At 44.3% G+C, this 14259-nt stretch overlaps 1 protein-coding gene across 1 annotated transcript in view; it reads left to right on the top strand.

The window, feature by feature from the left end:
- Positions 1–14259, top strand: part of LOC104635667 (alpha-2-macroglobulin) — a 30828-nt gene that overhangs the window by 1867 nt on the left and 14702 nt on the right. Inside the window, exons 3-17 of the mRNA XM_075761894.1 lie at positions 976–1135; positions 2012–2064; positions 2598–2618; positions 2971–3139; positions 4351–4435; positions 5290–5413; positions 6682–6796; positions 7036–7145; positions 7767–7925; positions 9374–9601; positions 9942–10005; positions 10499–10641; positions 12232–12381; positions 13038–13208; positions 13842–13983. Of these exons, the coding sequence (XP_075618009.1) occupies positions 976–1135; positions 2012–2064; positions 2598–2618; positions 2971–3139; positions 4351–4435; positions 5290–5413; positions 6682–6796; positions 7036–7145; positions 7767–7925; positions 9374–9601; positions 9942–10005; positions 10499–10641; positions 12232–12381; positions 13038–13208; positions 13842–13983 (1894 nt within the window). The remainder of the gene's footprint in view (positions 1–975; positions 1136–2011; positions 2065–2597; positions 2619–2970; positions 3140–4350; positions 4436–5289; positions 5414–6681; positions 6797–7035; positions 7146–7766; positions 7926–9373; positions 9602–9941; positions 10006–10498; positions 10642–12231; positions 12382–13037; positions 13209–13841; positions 13984–14259) is intronic.

Raw genomic sequence — 14259 nt, 5'->3', positions numbered from 1 at the left:
AAACTATAACGACACTGAGTAGTAACAAACAGAGTTAACACTGTATAGGTAGGTATTCACTTCCCTCTTGGCCAAAGGTATGTTCATGTCCATCCTCAACACCCTCTCACTGCTGAGATCTCGTTAGCACACTGCCTGAATGGGAAATGCTGAATCCTGGAAAGCCAGCCCTGCTCTAGGACAGGAGGAGGAGGGGCCAGGAGAAAGAAGTGGATTTAGTATTGACATTCCTGATGGCTGTTTGGTGAACAGCTTCTTCAAATGGCTCTCCACATCATCCTTCAACTGCCACAGATTGTCAGTTGAGTGCCTTCAAAGTGGGGTAGAGCTTGTGGACCTCAGATACTTTTTGCCTTGCGGATATAGTACACTGAATTAATGTGAGAACATAGAGCTGTGATTGCCTGTGTCTGAAAAAACAGAGTGAAGCAGGAAGTTCATAGCTTAGTGTAACTGATAGCCCCAGGGACTATAACAAGTCATGGGCAACTAGCAAAGTTGGTCATCTGGCTCAGAGCACAGATTACGTCTTTGGCTTGAAGGCTGAAGAACTGGTCTTCAGGACACTCAGCAGGTTGGCATCCATGTCTGCATTTGTCAGATACAGGCTGAAGTCCTTCTGCAAAGACTAGGGACATTATCGGAAAGAGAAGGGAGATTATTCCATTGCCCTTGTGAATGTCAAAAGGAAAAGGACAGAAAGGTTTTGGTCAGGGCAGTAAGAATTTCTCCAAATTGGGTGGCAGAGCAGGGAGTTCCTTTGCTGCACAATACTTACACAATCACTGCACGGCAGGAGGAATGAGTAGGAATATGGGTCAAGCAAATATCAGTCTCTTGTTCCTGATTAAAGTTTCCCTCACCTCTGTGTTGGGTCCATTAGAATTATATTAGATCTTTTATTTCATGAAGGCCAGTTCAGTTCAGGAAGCCTTTAACGGTGGTCCATAACATAGTTCCCTTCTTATTCTCCAGCTTCCAAAATCAAATAGCCAGTCATCAGTCACGTTTATCACTGTGACGGTGAAGGGGGCGACACTGCAGTTCAGGAGCCGCAAATCGGTGTTGGTCAAGAATTCTGAGAGCTTGGTCTTCGTCCAGACCGACAAACCCATCTACAAGCCAGGACAGACAGGTACCAGGAAAGGGGCGGAGATTTGCATTTGAAGCAAAAATTCCTACTAAAACTGTTGGATTGTGCTGGCCAGATGTCGACTGCTTTCAGTGGGGGTCAGAACTGCAACCTCATGGCTGAGGCTTATGTTTTTAATGCTCCATGTGGGAAAAATTTGGGGAATCTTAAGATACATGCATGTACTTGGAACACCTGCACACACTCTCTCTGTCACTGGGGGCTCTGTTGTTGTGGTCCATGCAGTTAGGGTCCACATTAAAATCAGAGAAAGACTGGATATTTGTCCTATAGAGAACAGGGCCAAAATTCAGACTAAGTCATGAAATAGCTTTCACAGTGGCAGCTGATTTTGCTCAATGAAGACAGAGAGAACTGTAAACCATTTATTTCTTCTAGACCATTGATTCCTAAATTTGGCCTGGACGGGAACTAATGTTCTAAAAGAGACATTGAATTCTCTATCCCTCCAGAGCCAACACAAACTTGCAGCCAAGTGCTGAAGTAATTTGCTTGCATTCATCCTTCCTAAGCAGTCAGACTGCTTATAACAAAATTAGAATACACATATGAATTCCAATGTAAAAATGTATCCTTGCAAAGTAGACAAAGGCAACTTAAATTTAACTTTGGTGCCTACTAATGAGATTCTGATGCCCATGATCAGCAAGATGTTCACACTGCCATGGATTTGCTCTTAATATCCTCTTATTCATGTAATTTCTTACATGGGTAACCTTCTAGCATGACTTAGCTTTCTAGTGAATGAATTTTCTTTAGAAGAGAGCAGCTCTGTTCTCTGTTGTACCATTTGTTTTTGCAACTGATTTATGTTGGTGACTGCACTGTGGAACCTCACTATCTGCCTTTCTCCATCAGTCCTGTTCAGAATTGTTTCTCTGGATAAAGACTTCCGTCCCTTGGACGAGGTGGTAAGTATGATACTTTTTTTCCCTAGGTATTTGGCCTTACGGCATCTATGTGGGGAAAGGGAGGAAAGAAGTGTCTTGTGGGGAGACTTCTCAGTACACTGAGATAGTTGTGCAATTCCTGGGTTACCTCAGATCTTGTTAACAGGATCTGTTCTTCAAATTTCTGCATAAGGCTGCCTTCTGCATTCTTGGAACGGTTTGACAAACTGCAAATGAACGGTGCTGGTGTAAACACCTCAGCAGTGAGCAAATCTGCCAGTATCACAGTCTACATCTGCTCTTATTAGTATTGCAGATCATATAGAGTTAGCAATTTCAGCTAACTTTTCTGCCTAAGACAAAGGATTTCCACCCCCCTGCTGATGTACCTCAAAATGCTCTATTACTGCATATTGGGGACTTTCTTCCTTATTCCATTGGGAGGTCAGCTTGTTGCCTGAAACATAGTCATAGCCCTGGTCAATTGGCTGTGTTGCTTGCACTCTGTCTAAATGTGCATTCTAAAATTGCTGTTTTCTTCCTTCTCTTTCTAGTTTCCACTGGTCTATATTGAGGTAAGTACAAACATGCCGTTCATGTTCACGTCTGTTGCACCTCAACCTAAGCAGCATAACTACCAGATGCCTCGATGATTCTTGTCTATTTTCTTTATTAAGCAGGTCCATAACATTAATTTGAATATACAGAGCTTTATCTTGTATGGTGGTAACCATGTACTCTGGGCCCAGCTTACAGCTCCTTCTATTGTCCAGCCCTGGGCACTCTGCTAGTGGCCCCCACTCCTACCCTGCACCCTCCTGAAACACTGGGGCTGGGCCTCCCATCACTGCTTTTGCTAGTGCTTTTTAGTTCTCGTTGCAGACTCCCACTATTCTCACAATCTTCTTATGGTCTAATTATCTGTAGGATCCAAAGAAAAACCGCCTGTATCAGTGGACAAAGGCAGAGTTAAAGCAGGGGTTAATCCAGCTGTTCTTCAACCTCACCTCTGAACCTATGCAAGGGACCTACACAGTGGTGGCACAGAAGGCCTCTGGGAAGAGAATTCAGCATCCTTTCTCTGTGGAGGAGTATGGTAACTGTTGCTGCAGTTTCAAGTTCCTAACAGCTAGTCCTGTGGGGCATGAAAGCTTAATTGAACAGGGTGGTAGATCTAACTAGGATGTCCAGCATGGCTGGAAAAATGTCTCTGTGTCCTCTCCCTCCCAAGCATCATCCCCTTCTGAGGACTGAAGACTGAAGGATTTGAGCGACCTATCTCCACTCCTCCCTAAGCCTCAGGCCATGAAATGCAGCTCTTCTGACTGCCCACCTCAGCAAGGCTCCCATCAGGAGGAACAAGTGTGATTGGATCAGTCTGTCCACAAGTCTCACCTCCTTTCAGAGGTGATTTAAGGCCACAGCTCATCTCCAGTTGGCTGCACACCTGCTAAATGTCATGCTATGACTCTGGGTGTCCCCTGCCTGAGGCCCAAAGTCCTGACCTTTTGGTGTAGACTGGGGCTGTCTCTAAGTTCAGATCTTGCCTTTTCTCCCTCACACTCTAAGTCTGTAGCTCACATCACGCCTTAGTGCCTTCATCTCTCTCCAGTAGTCTTTCTAAGCCAGTTCCACCTGCTTGGCTAGAAAATGGTATCCCAATACACACCTGTACATGGTCACAACCCACATAGCCTCCCACTCCAGTGAGCCAGCTGCAGCCCTTTTGACATGGTCTGACATGATCTGGTTCATGCAGCAGAGATGAGTCCTGGAAGATGAGTCTGGAAGTCCTTTGACCTCTTTCAATTGTCCCAAGGCAGTCACCATCCACTTCCCCTCCTGTGGCTGGGTTTGGATGTGATGTCACTCGGTGCTAAGCCATCAAGGAGGCTATGAGGTCTTCCTATTTTGCACATTGGTAAGACCTACATGCTTTGGAAATGGAGAGACCAGGCTGCAGTCCCAGCTCTGTATGTTTGTGGGAGACCTCTGTTGACTTAACTCTCTATTTTACTGTATCCTACTGCTGTGGGACTGATAACCCATGTGTTATCTAAGAAGCTACTGTATTTTAATAGCTGGTGTAATAATCCTGTCTCCTTACCTGGCACACTGGTTGGCTGAGTGCCTGTGGTTTTCACTGACTTCAGTGGGATGTGCAGGTGACAGAAGCCTCTAAAATCTGACGATTTAGATGTAAAAGGGTTCCAGGTAATTTGTAAGAATAGCCTTTGAGCAGCCTTCACGTCTCATTCTTATGTTGTTCCCCACTACATAGACTGTTTTCCTTTGGTTCTGCTGCAGTGCTGCCAAAATTCGAAGTAACAGTGAAAATGCCCAAGATGATCACCATTCTTGATGAGAAGCTGAAAGTGACAGTTTGTGGTCTGTAAGTGTCATTCTTTCAAGTCCTTTTTGTTTTCAGGTTTTTCTTCAGCTGCTGCTGAAACTCCAGTTGGGAGACTGAGATATGATACTTCATTATATTTCTCAATCATTTTAGGGTCCCAGGACCAAACAGACTATGTCTACCATTAGACAAAAGGCAGCAATTATTGCTTGGGGCACTTTGTATGTAACATGTAGAAACATATTGCTCTTCTGGTTTTTGGGAGGTTTTTGGGGGTTTTTTTTTGCATATTTTTTGAGTCATAGAGGATTTAAGACCAGCTGTAGTGCTAGGGAAGAGGGCTTCAGTTAAGTTTACCTGGGAATGATGTTTTAACTGTGGCTTCTGCTTGCCATTGCTGAGAGGAAACTGTAAGTGATGCAGCTGCCCTGTTTCCTTTGGGCCACCTGATTCGATTCTGTGTGGCATGTTCCACGCATCCTGCAGGCAGAGCCAGGGCTCAGGCTGAGGAACAAGCTAAAAGACCCATACATACTCAAACCAGTTCCATGAGAATTGGGCTCTGGGGTAGGTGCTCGCAACATGTTCTCCAAAATGAGGGGTACTCTCAACTAACTCAGCATTAGGGTAAATGAATTCTGAAGACTTGTGTGTTATTCCCAGGGATGCAGTCAGGACTGTAAGATTCAGTGCTTCTTCCCCCATTGCCAAGCTTGATCCTAAAATGTTACTACATTTCTTTCTGCTTTTTATTTGCTGTGATGATCCTGCTGTATCCTGGAGGCAGGTCTAGGGAAGAGTCCTGGCTCCATTTGGGGGGAGATAGTAATTTTTCTCCATCCATCTTACATTCCTAATGCCTCTGTTTTTCTTTCAATCCTCCCTGCTGGTAGATACACATTTGGGAAGCCTGTTCCTGGCCTCGTGAGCTTCCGTGTCTGCCGAAAGTTTGAACACGCAGCCACTACCTGCTACGGTGAAGAGGCTAAAGCAGTGTGTGACGAGTTCTCTGGACAGGTGAGTCATGATTACTCTTGCAGGTAGAGTGATAGGAGAAAGTATGATTTATTGAGCATGCTTTGTATGGAACAGGCTTGCTCTGACAGAGTATGTACAAGCATGAGTGTGGAGAGGGGAGAGACTCCATATATTTTAAGGAAGCCTGAAGAAGGAGAAAAGATTTGGTGCAAGATGAAATGTGAAAGGTAAAAATAGGGGGAAGGTCTGTGCAGTAAGAAAGGTGTGTGTAAAGGCAAGAAGCTGATGGAGAAGGAAGAGATGAAAGAAACAAAGAAAAAGAAGTCAGATGGAGTGTAGAGAGTATAAGAGAGAAGTGAGATAGAAAAAGCATGAGCAATGAGAGCAGAGTTGGAGTTGGCTTACACTCGAGACAGTGTGTGGGATCAGAAGTTGGTGTTAGAAGCAGTAAAGGAGCAGAAACCAGGGGAGAGGTGATGCAGCTTGAGCAAGAAGGAAATGAATATTGATATAGCAGCAGCCATTAAGACAGACAGAAAAAAATAGATCACTTTTTTCACTCTTCAGACTGGCAAGTCTACAAGAGCAAAGACAGGTGCAACAGTGCTAGCTTAACTGACAGAAGCTGGGATAATAGCAATTGTGGAAATGTGCCAGGACAAGAAAGCAAACAGAAGATGTGCTTATGGTCCTTGGGGTCTGCTACAGTATGATCCCCACAATTACCTCTGCCACTGCTGTAGTTATATGTGCTAAGACAAAATATGAGCACAGCAATGCTAACCTCTGTTCCAGGCATCTCTTCCCTTTTCTGTGGAGACTTGCGTTATACATGAAGATGCTGAAGAGAGGTGGCAAGCTCTGGAAATACTTTTCCAGCTGTCATCTTCTTTCTACACATACACAGGCTTTGGTTTATGTATCACTCATGTGGCTTGGGCATATTAAGTCAGCAGCTATATTCTAATGTGCCTGATGTCTGGCAAACAATTCCTGTGTGGCATACACTTGAATAATTCCCTATGCTTCTGTATCAAGTGTTTGGGATTTCAAACTTCACACACACATACACAAAAACCCTCAAGGTTGCAAACTCTTTGCTCTGATGTTGCTGCAAGTACTTCAAAATGCTCCTTTCCAAGTTATTTATGTGCTTTTCCAGTTTTGATAAAAACAACAGAGGGAATGATCTGTGAGGTTAGCAGCTTCTCTTCCAGATCAGAGAAATGCACAGTGATCAATTCATTAAGTTGGATAAACATTATATAAATGAGACAATAATGGTCTTGTTTGTTTTCCTCCAACAGACAGACAACTATGGCTGCATTTCTGAAATGGTAAAGACCAAGTTATTCCAGCTCAAGAGAAGTGGATATGAGAATAAGCTCCATGTGGAGGCTAAAATTAAAGAGGAGGAGACAGGTATGAAACATCTGGATCGAAGAGCCATGTATTAGACCCAGGAGAGACCAGCAGAGGGGCCTGCCAAGTAGGAATGAGGGAGAAAAGCAGACTCTTGCTTTTCTGGAATTCTAAAGTTTTCCTACCTGGAGGCCAGGAGCATCAACAAAATTGCTTGTCCAGCAAAGGAGGGTTGACCTGGAGTAAAAGTAATTCTGGTCAGGCAGAGGCAAATAAATTCTTCATGCTTCTTCATGCAGGAGTGGAGTTGACTGGAACAAGCTTCTCTGAGATCACAACCACCATTAGCAAAATCACCTTTGAGAATTCAGACTCCCACTACAAACCTGGAATCCCCTTCTTTGGGCAGGTAGGAAAACCATGAGAATGGAATGAGGCTTTGGGCAACCTGGTCTAGTGGAGGGTGTCCCTGCCCATGGCATGGGTTTGGAACTAGATGATCTTTGAGGTGCCTTCCAACCCAAACCATTCTATGATTCTATGATTCTATGAATGTCATTCCATGAGTCCCAAATGATCATGCCTCTGAACCTCCTGGACAGATAGATGCCCCACTCTGCAAAGATGCTGGACCTCAGTGCTGCTAATCCATGTGGGCCTCCTCTCCTCTGATGGTCTCAAACAAGGGAACAGCAGCTGAGAGCATAGCCCTTATTCTGCTGACCCCTCTGCCCTTGCACATCTGCAGTCAAGTAAAATTCTGTTTTTCCATTCTCCTGTTTAATAGGAGACCTAAAGCCTAAGGGGATTGCATGTCAGTCTCCACATCCACTCCTCTGACCCAGAGGTGGAGATAAGAAAGGGCCAAAGAAGATTCAGAGTTTGCAGCTCGCTCTGAGACAGATGCACATGTAAAGTGCAGTGGAGGCTTTCTTGTCTGACATGAGCCCACTGCCCTTAGCTTGGTGGTCTATCAGTCTGTTCAGGTGACAGACATTCCTTCTGTACTGTACTGTTTTTGCTCCTCCAGGTGAAACTAGTGGATGGGTCTGGTGCTCCAATCGCCAATGAAATTGTGAGGATTTCTTTTCAAGGAGGCCAGGAAACCAACTACACGACAAATGAAAAGGGCAGGGCATGGTTTGCCCTGAACACTTCCATGCTGTACTTAGATTCTGTTGGAATTAGGGTGAGTCCTATGGGCAGAGGAAGTGATAAAGTGACCCACAGGGATGGAAGTGGAGTATGTGTGATGTTTCTACTATATATGCAAAAGCACTTAGCTTCTTGTTCCTGGTTGTTTGTGCCAACCTTGACATCAGTGTGGTGGAAATAGCTGTACAACAAACCAGGTTGCCATGTTATAATTGCACTTCGCTTGTAAGTGTTTCATTTCTGCTCGGCAATAGCAATATAGGGTTAGAAGGAACATCAAGTGGACATAACAGTCCACCCTGCTCCAAGGGATCACCAGCCCTATCTAGACAAATCTGTTTCAAGGGTGAATCTAACTCCCATGGTGGAGCACTGCTAGTGCTTTGCTGTCTTTTCATTTAAATGATTTTCCAAGTATCTCATATAAATATCCTTTGTGGTCAATTAAGGCAATCTGCAGCTCTCAGGGTCTAATTTAGCATTCCGAGTTTCTAAGCTGTCGTCCTTATTTTTTCCTTTTTTTCTTTTCCCTGCCTTAAAGAGAAAAAGAGTATGAACCATTCACAGAAATTCTCTCCCTGGTGTGGAATTTGTTTATCTGGGAAAAAATAAGTGCTGCTGAGCATCTTTTTCTTAGTGGAAAATGCAATGTATGTGTAATGTGCACATTTCATAATATCTCACCATGGAATAGGGCAGATTGTCTAGAATTATATTTGCTGTTCTCCCTACAATTCTCTTGTCACAGATGAAAACCATTAAAAATTATCCAGAAGCTACCACTAGGTGCTTGAAGTTTTCAGAATTTTGCAGGGTAAAGAAAAGGCAAGAATTTCCAAGTATAGTGAGAAAGATAAGGAAATAAGGGCACGTGAGGCACTTGAAATGCCTACTTGAAAATAGCACCCTTCTAAATGTGAAATATCTTCCCCTTGCTCTCTTTTTTATGAAGACCTGTACTGTCTCGGCTCCTAAATTTCTATTCAATTTAGCTTTTGAATTCTCAGGTGTAGACTTTTCCTCCGTTTCCATAGCATCCTTAGCTTGATCTTGGCACTAGTAATGTCTGAACTGAACAGCACTATCACTTCTCCAGCACCAATAATGAGAAGAAAAATGAAAATCAGCTTCTCTTCTCTTTAAACTAACAGGATATTAGCGAGGGCAAGGTATTAGGGTAAAGAGCCCTTGAGGTGATACTGATAGCAAACAAACATCTGATGATTCAGCTTTTTTGAGACAAACTCTAGCTTCTCTGGGAGTGAGAGAATTCCCAATGATTCGCTAAGGATACCACCACCCTGTCTTGCATCTTCCAAACTCATAGTTTGGTTGGTTTTGGTTTTGGTTTTGGTTTTTTTGCAGACTAACTTGTTGCTTAAATACAAAACATACCAAACCTTTAATACTAGGGTATGAATTTTGGCTTCAGTTCAGCCACCTGTGTTTAACAATCTATGTGTGTATTTTTTCCTTTTCCAGGCAACTCATAAAGTACACCCCTACTGCTATGACCGTTCCTGGGTTGTTCCATATTATGAAGAAGGCTATCTCCCACTAAAGCGCTTTTACTCTCCTAGTAATAGCTTCCTCAAAATTGAACCCAAGTCCGAGACACTCGGCTGTGGCTCCTCCACAGAGGTCCGGGTGCACTATATCCTTACTCCAGAGGCCATAGGAGAACAGAAGAAAATCGTCTTTTACTACCTGGTAAGCTTGCACCTGCCATACAGCGAGGTTGTCACTGGTAATTGTAGCAGGGCTGGAGATGGAAATTGTGCTTTGTGGCAGCAGGCTTTAAGCACTTTACCGTCATCCTTCCAATGTTCTTTTCCCACAAAAAGGAGGGTCTGTGTCAGGACCAGAAGAGTAACGATGTCCCAGCGCCCCCTGGGTGAGCACAGGGATTCTGCTACAGGGAGGCATAGAGCAGCTGAGCAGGGTGTGAGCAACAGACATACAGCTCAGTTGCTCTACTCTCAGGTTCCCCCTCTTTAAGGTTTGGCTCATGCATAACCTCAATCACAGCAGAGTTTCTCTTTCTATTCAGGTGATGGCCAAGGGAATCATTAAGCAAGCAGGCACCCACATTCTAGATTTGGACCAGGAAAGTGGTGAGTTCCTCTCCCTTGCCAAATTGTTGCTGTCCTGGGAGGCCAGGCAACTGTGGCAGACATACAGGCTGCTTCCATATAAATGTAGGCATCCACATCTCCATGTCCTCTAAGATATGGGCAGAATTTGAGCTTTCTTTTCTCTGCGTTTATTTATGCTTTGCACAGACTTGCTCTAATTCCCTGTGCCAGCTGTCTTCTGACACTGCATTTCTGAAGCTCCAGTGCTCATAGGAGACACAGGTTGATGGTTTGTTTTTAGAAGCTGAACCAAAATTCAGCATGTTTATTCACAGGAAAACAGGACTTGAAACAGTCCTTCTCAGTCAGACAGTGAGACTTACGCATCTCTGTGAGCACCAGTTCATCCCACTTGGAGGTTGGAGATTCATCATGGATAGGATGATGTTCAGCATGAAGTCAAACCTAGAATTTTAGCTGCTCCAAGAGCAGGTTTCCTGTACCTTAATGTTTTGCTTGTTTTGTTTCCTAGCCAATGGGGTCTTCTTGCTACAGCTGCCTGTACAAGCTGATATTGCTCCAGTGGCCCAAATGCTTGTCTACACCACTTCCCCCAGCAGGGAGGTGATTGCTGATTCAACCAAGTTCAACGTAGAAAAGTGTTTCATCAATAAGGTAAGCATCCACATGTCTTATGTCATACCCATATACTTCACTCCATTTCCCACAAACTCATTCCAGCAATCAGGTGGCTGCTTGTGTTGTCATAGAGCAAAAATAAAACACACAAAGCCCCAATCCAGTGGGCGAAGCTAATACTTATATCAGATCTTTCAACTCCCGTACATCTCATCTCTGTAATTTTAATTTCTGCTGTACGTAAATGGAGATAAACCTGGCCTGAACCTGTTGAGCAATGCACAGTGGTGCTTCAGTAGCAATGGTGAGACTGAAAGGGTGCATAAAAATAAAGCATTCTTTCTGTGAGCATGTGGACCATTTTTCTCTTATAGCCCCACTTATTCCTTATGCAGAAAAGAAGATTGATGTATAAGCAGCCCTCAGAACAGAACAACCTCAAAAATTCCCATCAGGACTTCAGAATAGTAGACAGGACACTGCTAAAGGCAGTCCCTTGTCCTGCTAAAACCCAAGCTAAATGAGTTATTGAGACTGGTGTCACAGTAGGAGCTATTTTGTTCATATATTAAAGATCATATTATGCACTGCATTAAGGTCTGGGTTCAAGCCAGGTTCCAAAGTGTTTTACATGCTTAGATACTGCTTTCCTCTCTGAAAGCAGCCTGAATTCAAAGCTGTTGTCAGACCAGATAGAACAGACTTTGGGCTATCTCTGTGCTAGACAGTTTTTCTAGTAGCAAGCTTGTTACAGCTCTTGCTCTGCCTTTTCCTGAAGAATATTTTTTTTGCAGTCTCAAGATTATGAGTCCACCCTGGGACAGATGGGGGATGTCAGCAGAAGCATGCTGTGGTCTGGTTGGGACATGAAGGAGACTGGCAGCTGATGCTGCTTTGTCAGGGAACATGTTTACTCTGAGGATGCTTTGATCATTGCATGTTAGGGAAGGGTTTGTACTGCTGAGGAGAGGGAAGATTTATGCAGGTCAGCCATCTTATTACAAAATCAAGTGAGATGGTGATGACAACTTCTGCTAGCAAGAACTTCCACGACACGGGTTGGTAGGGGGTTGTTAGAGTTGTGAGTTAGGTTTTGGGGGAAGGCACACAAGTCTTGCAGGCCTCAACCAACAGGCCAGTTCTTCAGAATCATTACCAGCCAGTAGATATTGCAATATTGCTTCAGCATCATCACTGCTTCTCATGTTACCAAAATCTGCTAAGCAAAGTCTTTGCAAGCCTGTTTTCTCGCCACATACAGTATCTGGATGCAGTACAGAGACTGGACCTGGTTCAAGACCATGCCCAGCTACCTGAACAGAGCTAGCCACTATGTGGGATTATGTCATCACATTCACAGTGGCCATAAAACCCAAAAATGGCTTAAAAGTCTTATGAGCAATTATGATACTTGAAGTTGCCAAGAACTGTTAGTGCTGATTCCTCTGGCACTGCAGGAAGAAAACCCAGCTCTGCAGTAGCACAGAGGGACTTGGCGTGTGGGGGGATGTGTATGTGTGTACAAGCGTATGTGGACTTTGTAAGGCTGGAACTGATGCACTCAACTGGAGGGAAAAGTCCTGCAAGGGTAGGGCGTCTGTGACATAGCTTTTCCTGTGGCTACAGGTGGACTTGAGCTTCTCTCCTTCTGAAGGCCTGCCTTCCTCTGGTGCTCACTTGCTGTTCAGAGCCTCCCCGAACTCCCTCTGTGCTGTCCGTGCTGTGGACAAGAGCGTTCTCCTCATGAAGCCTGAAGCTGACCTGTCACCCAACTCTGTAAGTGCTTAGTCCATGGAGCAAATTGGACCCTGGTCAGAGCAGTGCAGCCCAGTGCTGGAGTAAAAACAGTGAGCAATCCCTCTTGTCAGTGATGACACGGGAAAGCTGCCCTGTCCTGTTTCTCATCTTTCTTCAGTGGGAAAAAAGCTGAGAACTGGGCAGCAGCTGTTTCTTAGTGATTTTATGTGACTGTAGGGATGGCAATTGGGAAGTTCTTTTAAGGGGAATGCTTCTCTTGGTCAGAGCCAAACCTTAATGTGTGTTTGATGATGGTTCTCTCTAGCTGTGGATTCATTTTCTTGGAGTAGTGTCTGGAAGTGTCAGAGAGTTTACTCCCCTCATGCCAAGCAGCAAATGACAATCCCAGAGTAGAGACAAAGGCTGCAGCTGGGCTGGCCAGTGTCATTTTTTATATATTTGAGCCATAATAACCAGGGTAACATGGTGTCCATAACAAAAGGGGCAGTACTTCCAAATTTGAATCTCTTTTTTGACTCCCAAATTCCCATTGCCCCCACCACAGGGAGGACCATGGCAATGCAGAGGTATGTGCAGGTGACATAACTGTTAGGATGCTTGCATTCAACTCCCTCAGTTGTGTTTTGTGACAGTGGACATTGAAAATGCCAAATACCCTGGCTCTTTCTGCCTAGGTGTATAGCTTGCTGCCAGTGAAGGAATTGCATGACTATCACTATGGTCCAGAAATGCTCTTGGAGGAGCCTCTGGAGAATTGTGTCCCCTTGAAGAAGATAATTCTGAATGGGATCACCTATTCTCCAGTAGTGGAGATGAATGAAGATGACACTTACAGCATCCTAAAGGTATAGCGCTCTTGCATGGTTAAGGAGTGGAGTGGGGGAAGGACAGAGAATGCTTAAGTCTTCTGTGGCATGATGCAATATAACAAGGGAAGGGTTTGTGAATCTGGAATGATCTGACACTAATTTTTATCCAGAGGCAAGTTCAATGAGAGTCATAAACTTCATCTGTCTTGCCAGCTTTGCTCCCAACTTGGTGGAAAAGGGATCAGTCTCAAAGTTTTCTTCTTACAGGAAAAGCTTTGAGGTTGGCTTGAAATGAGGTTCTAACAAGACATAAATAATCCTGTGCCATTACAGTTACCCCAAATAAATCAATACATCCTTGAGCTGCATCATAGCCACAGACATTTCCTTCCAAAGAGAAAACTCTATATGTACTCCTTGGCTCATCCTGACCCCTTGGCTGGAATTGGACTGGAACTGGTGTCCTAGAAACAGAGGACATCTATCCTTTGGTCTCTCTGAGCCACCCAGGCACCCAGACCTAAGGTTGGGGGGATCATCTCAAGGTCCAATCCACAGAAAGTAACAGCTTCTCTCCTTTTGAGGCAGTAAAATACCAATGTCAGGTCTGCTGTGTAAACCTTGACAGGAATCAGTAACAAAAAAACATGTTGGGTTTCTCTCCCATAGGAAATGGGTTTAAAGGTTTTCACAAATACCAAGGTGAGGAAACCTTGGTATTGCAGCACTGAGAATTACATGCCTGCAGGACTCCGCCTTGAGTCAACTTCAGTCATGTCTGGAGCACCTATGCATTCAATGAGGACAAGCGGTAAAGGAACTGGATCTTGTTATCACCTCTGTTCTGAACAGAGATTCTGTCTTTATTTTGGGGTGAATACTTCAACAAGAGCTAGGGTTGTGGATTGAATCCTTGGAAGTAGTACTGAAGTGGTGGCTTCACAGATGCCAGCTTCTGCATGCGCGTGGGGCTTACCTCTTTTGCTGGGTTCTGAAGGTCTACAGACAAGCTTTGTTAACTCTACGTTAGAAGTCAGCAAAACCAGATAGTTTTCAAAGACTCTGGCAGAGCAGAGGATATTTATTC

Source organism: Balearica regulorum, chromosome 1 (genome assembly GCF_011004875.1).
Source record: "Balearica regulorum gibbericeps isolate bBalReg1 chromosome 1, bBalReg1.pri, whole genome shotgun sequence".
NCBI classification, from domain to species: domain Eukaryota; kingdom Metazoa; phylum Chordata; class Aves; order Gruiformes; family Gruidae; genus Balearica; species Balearica regulorum.
The sequence above is the reverse complement of the archived record's forward strand: the minus strand, read 5'-3'. Positions and strand labels throughout refer to the sequence as shown.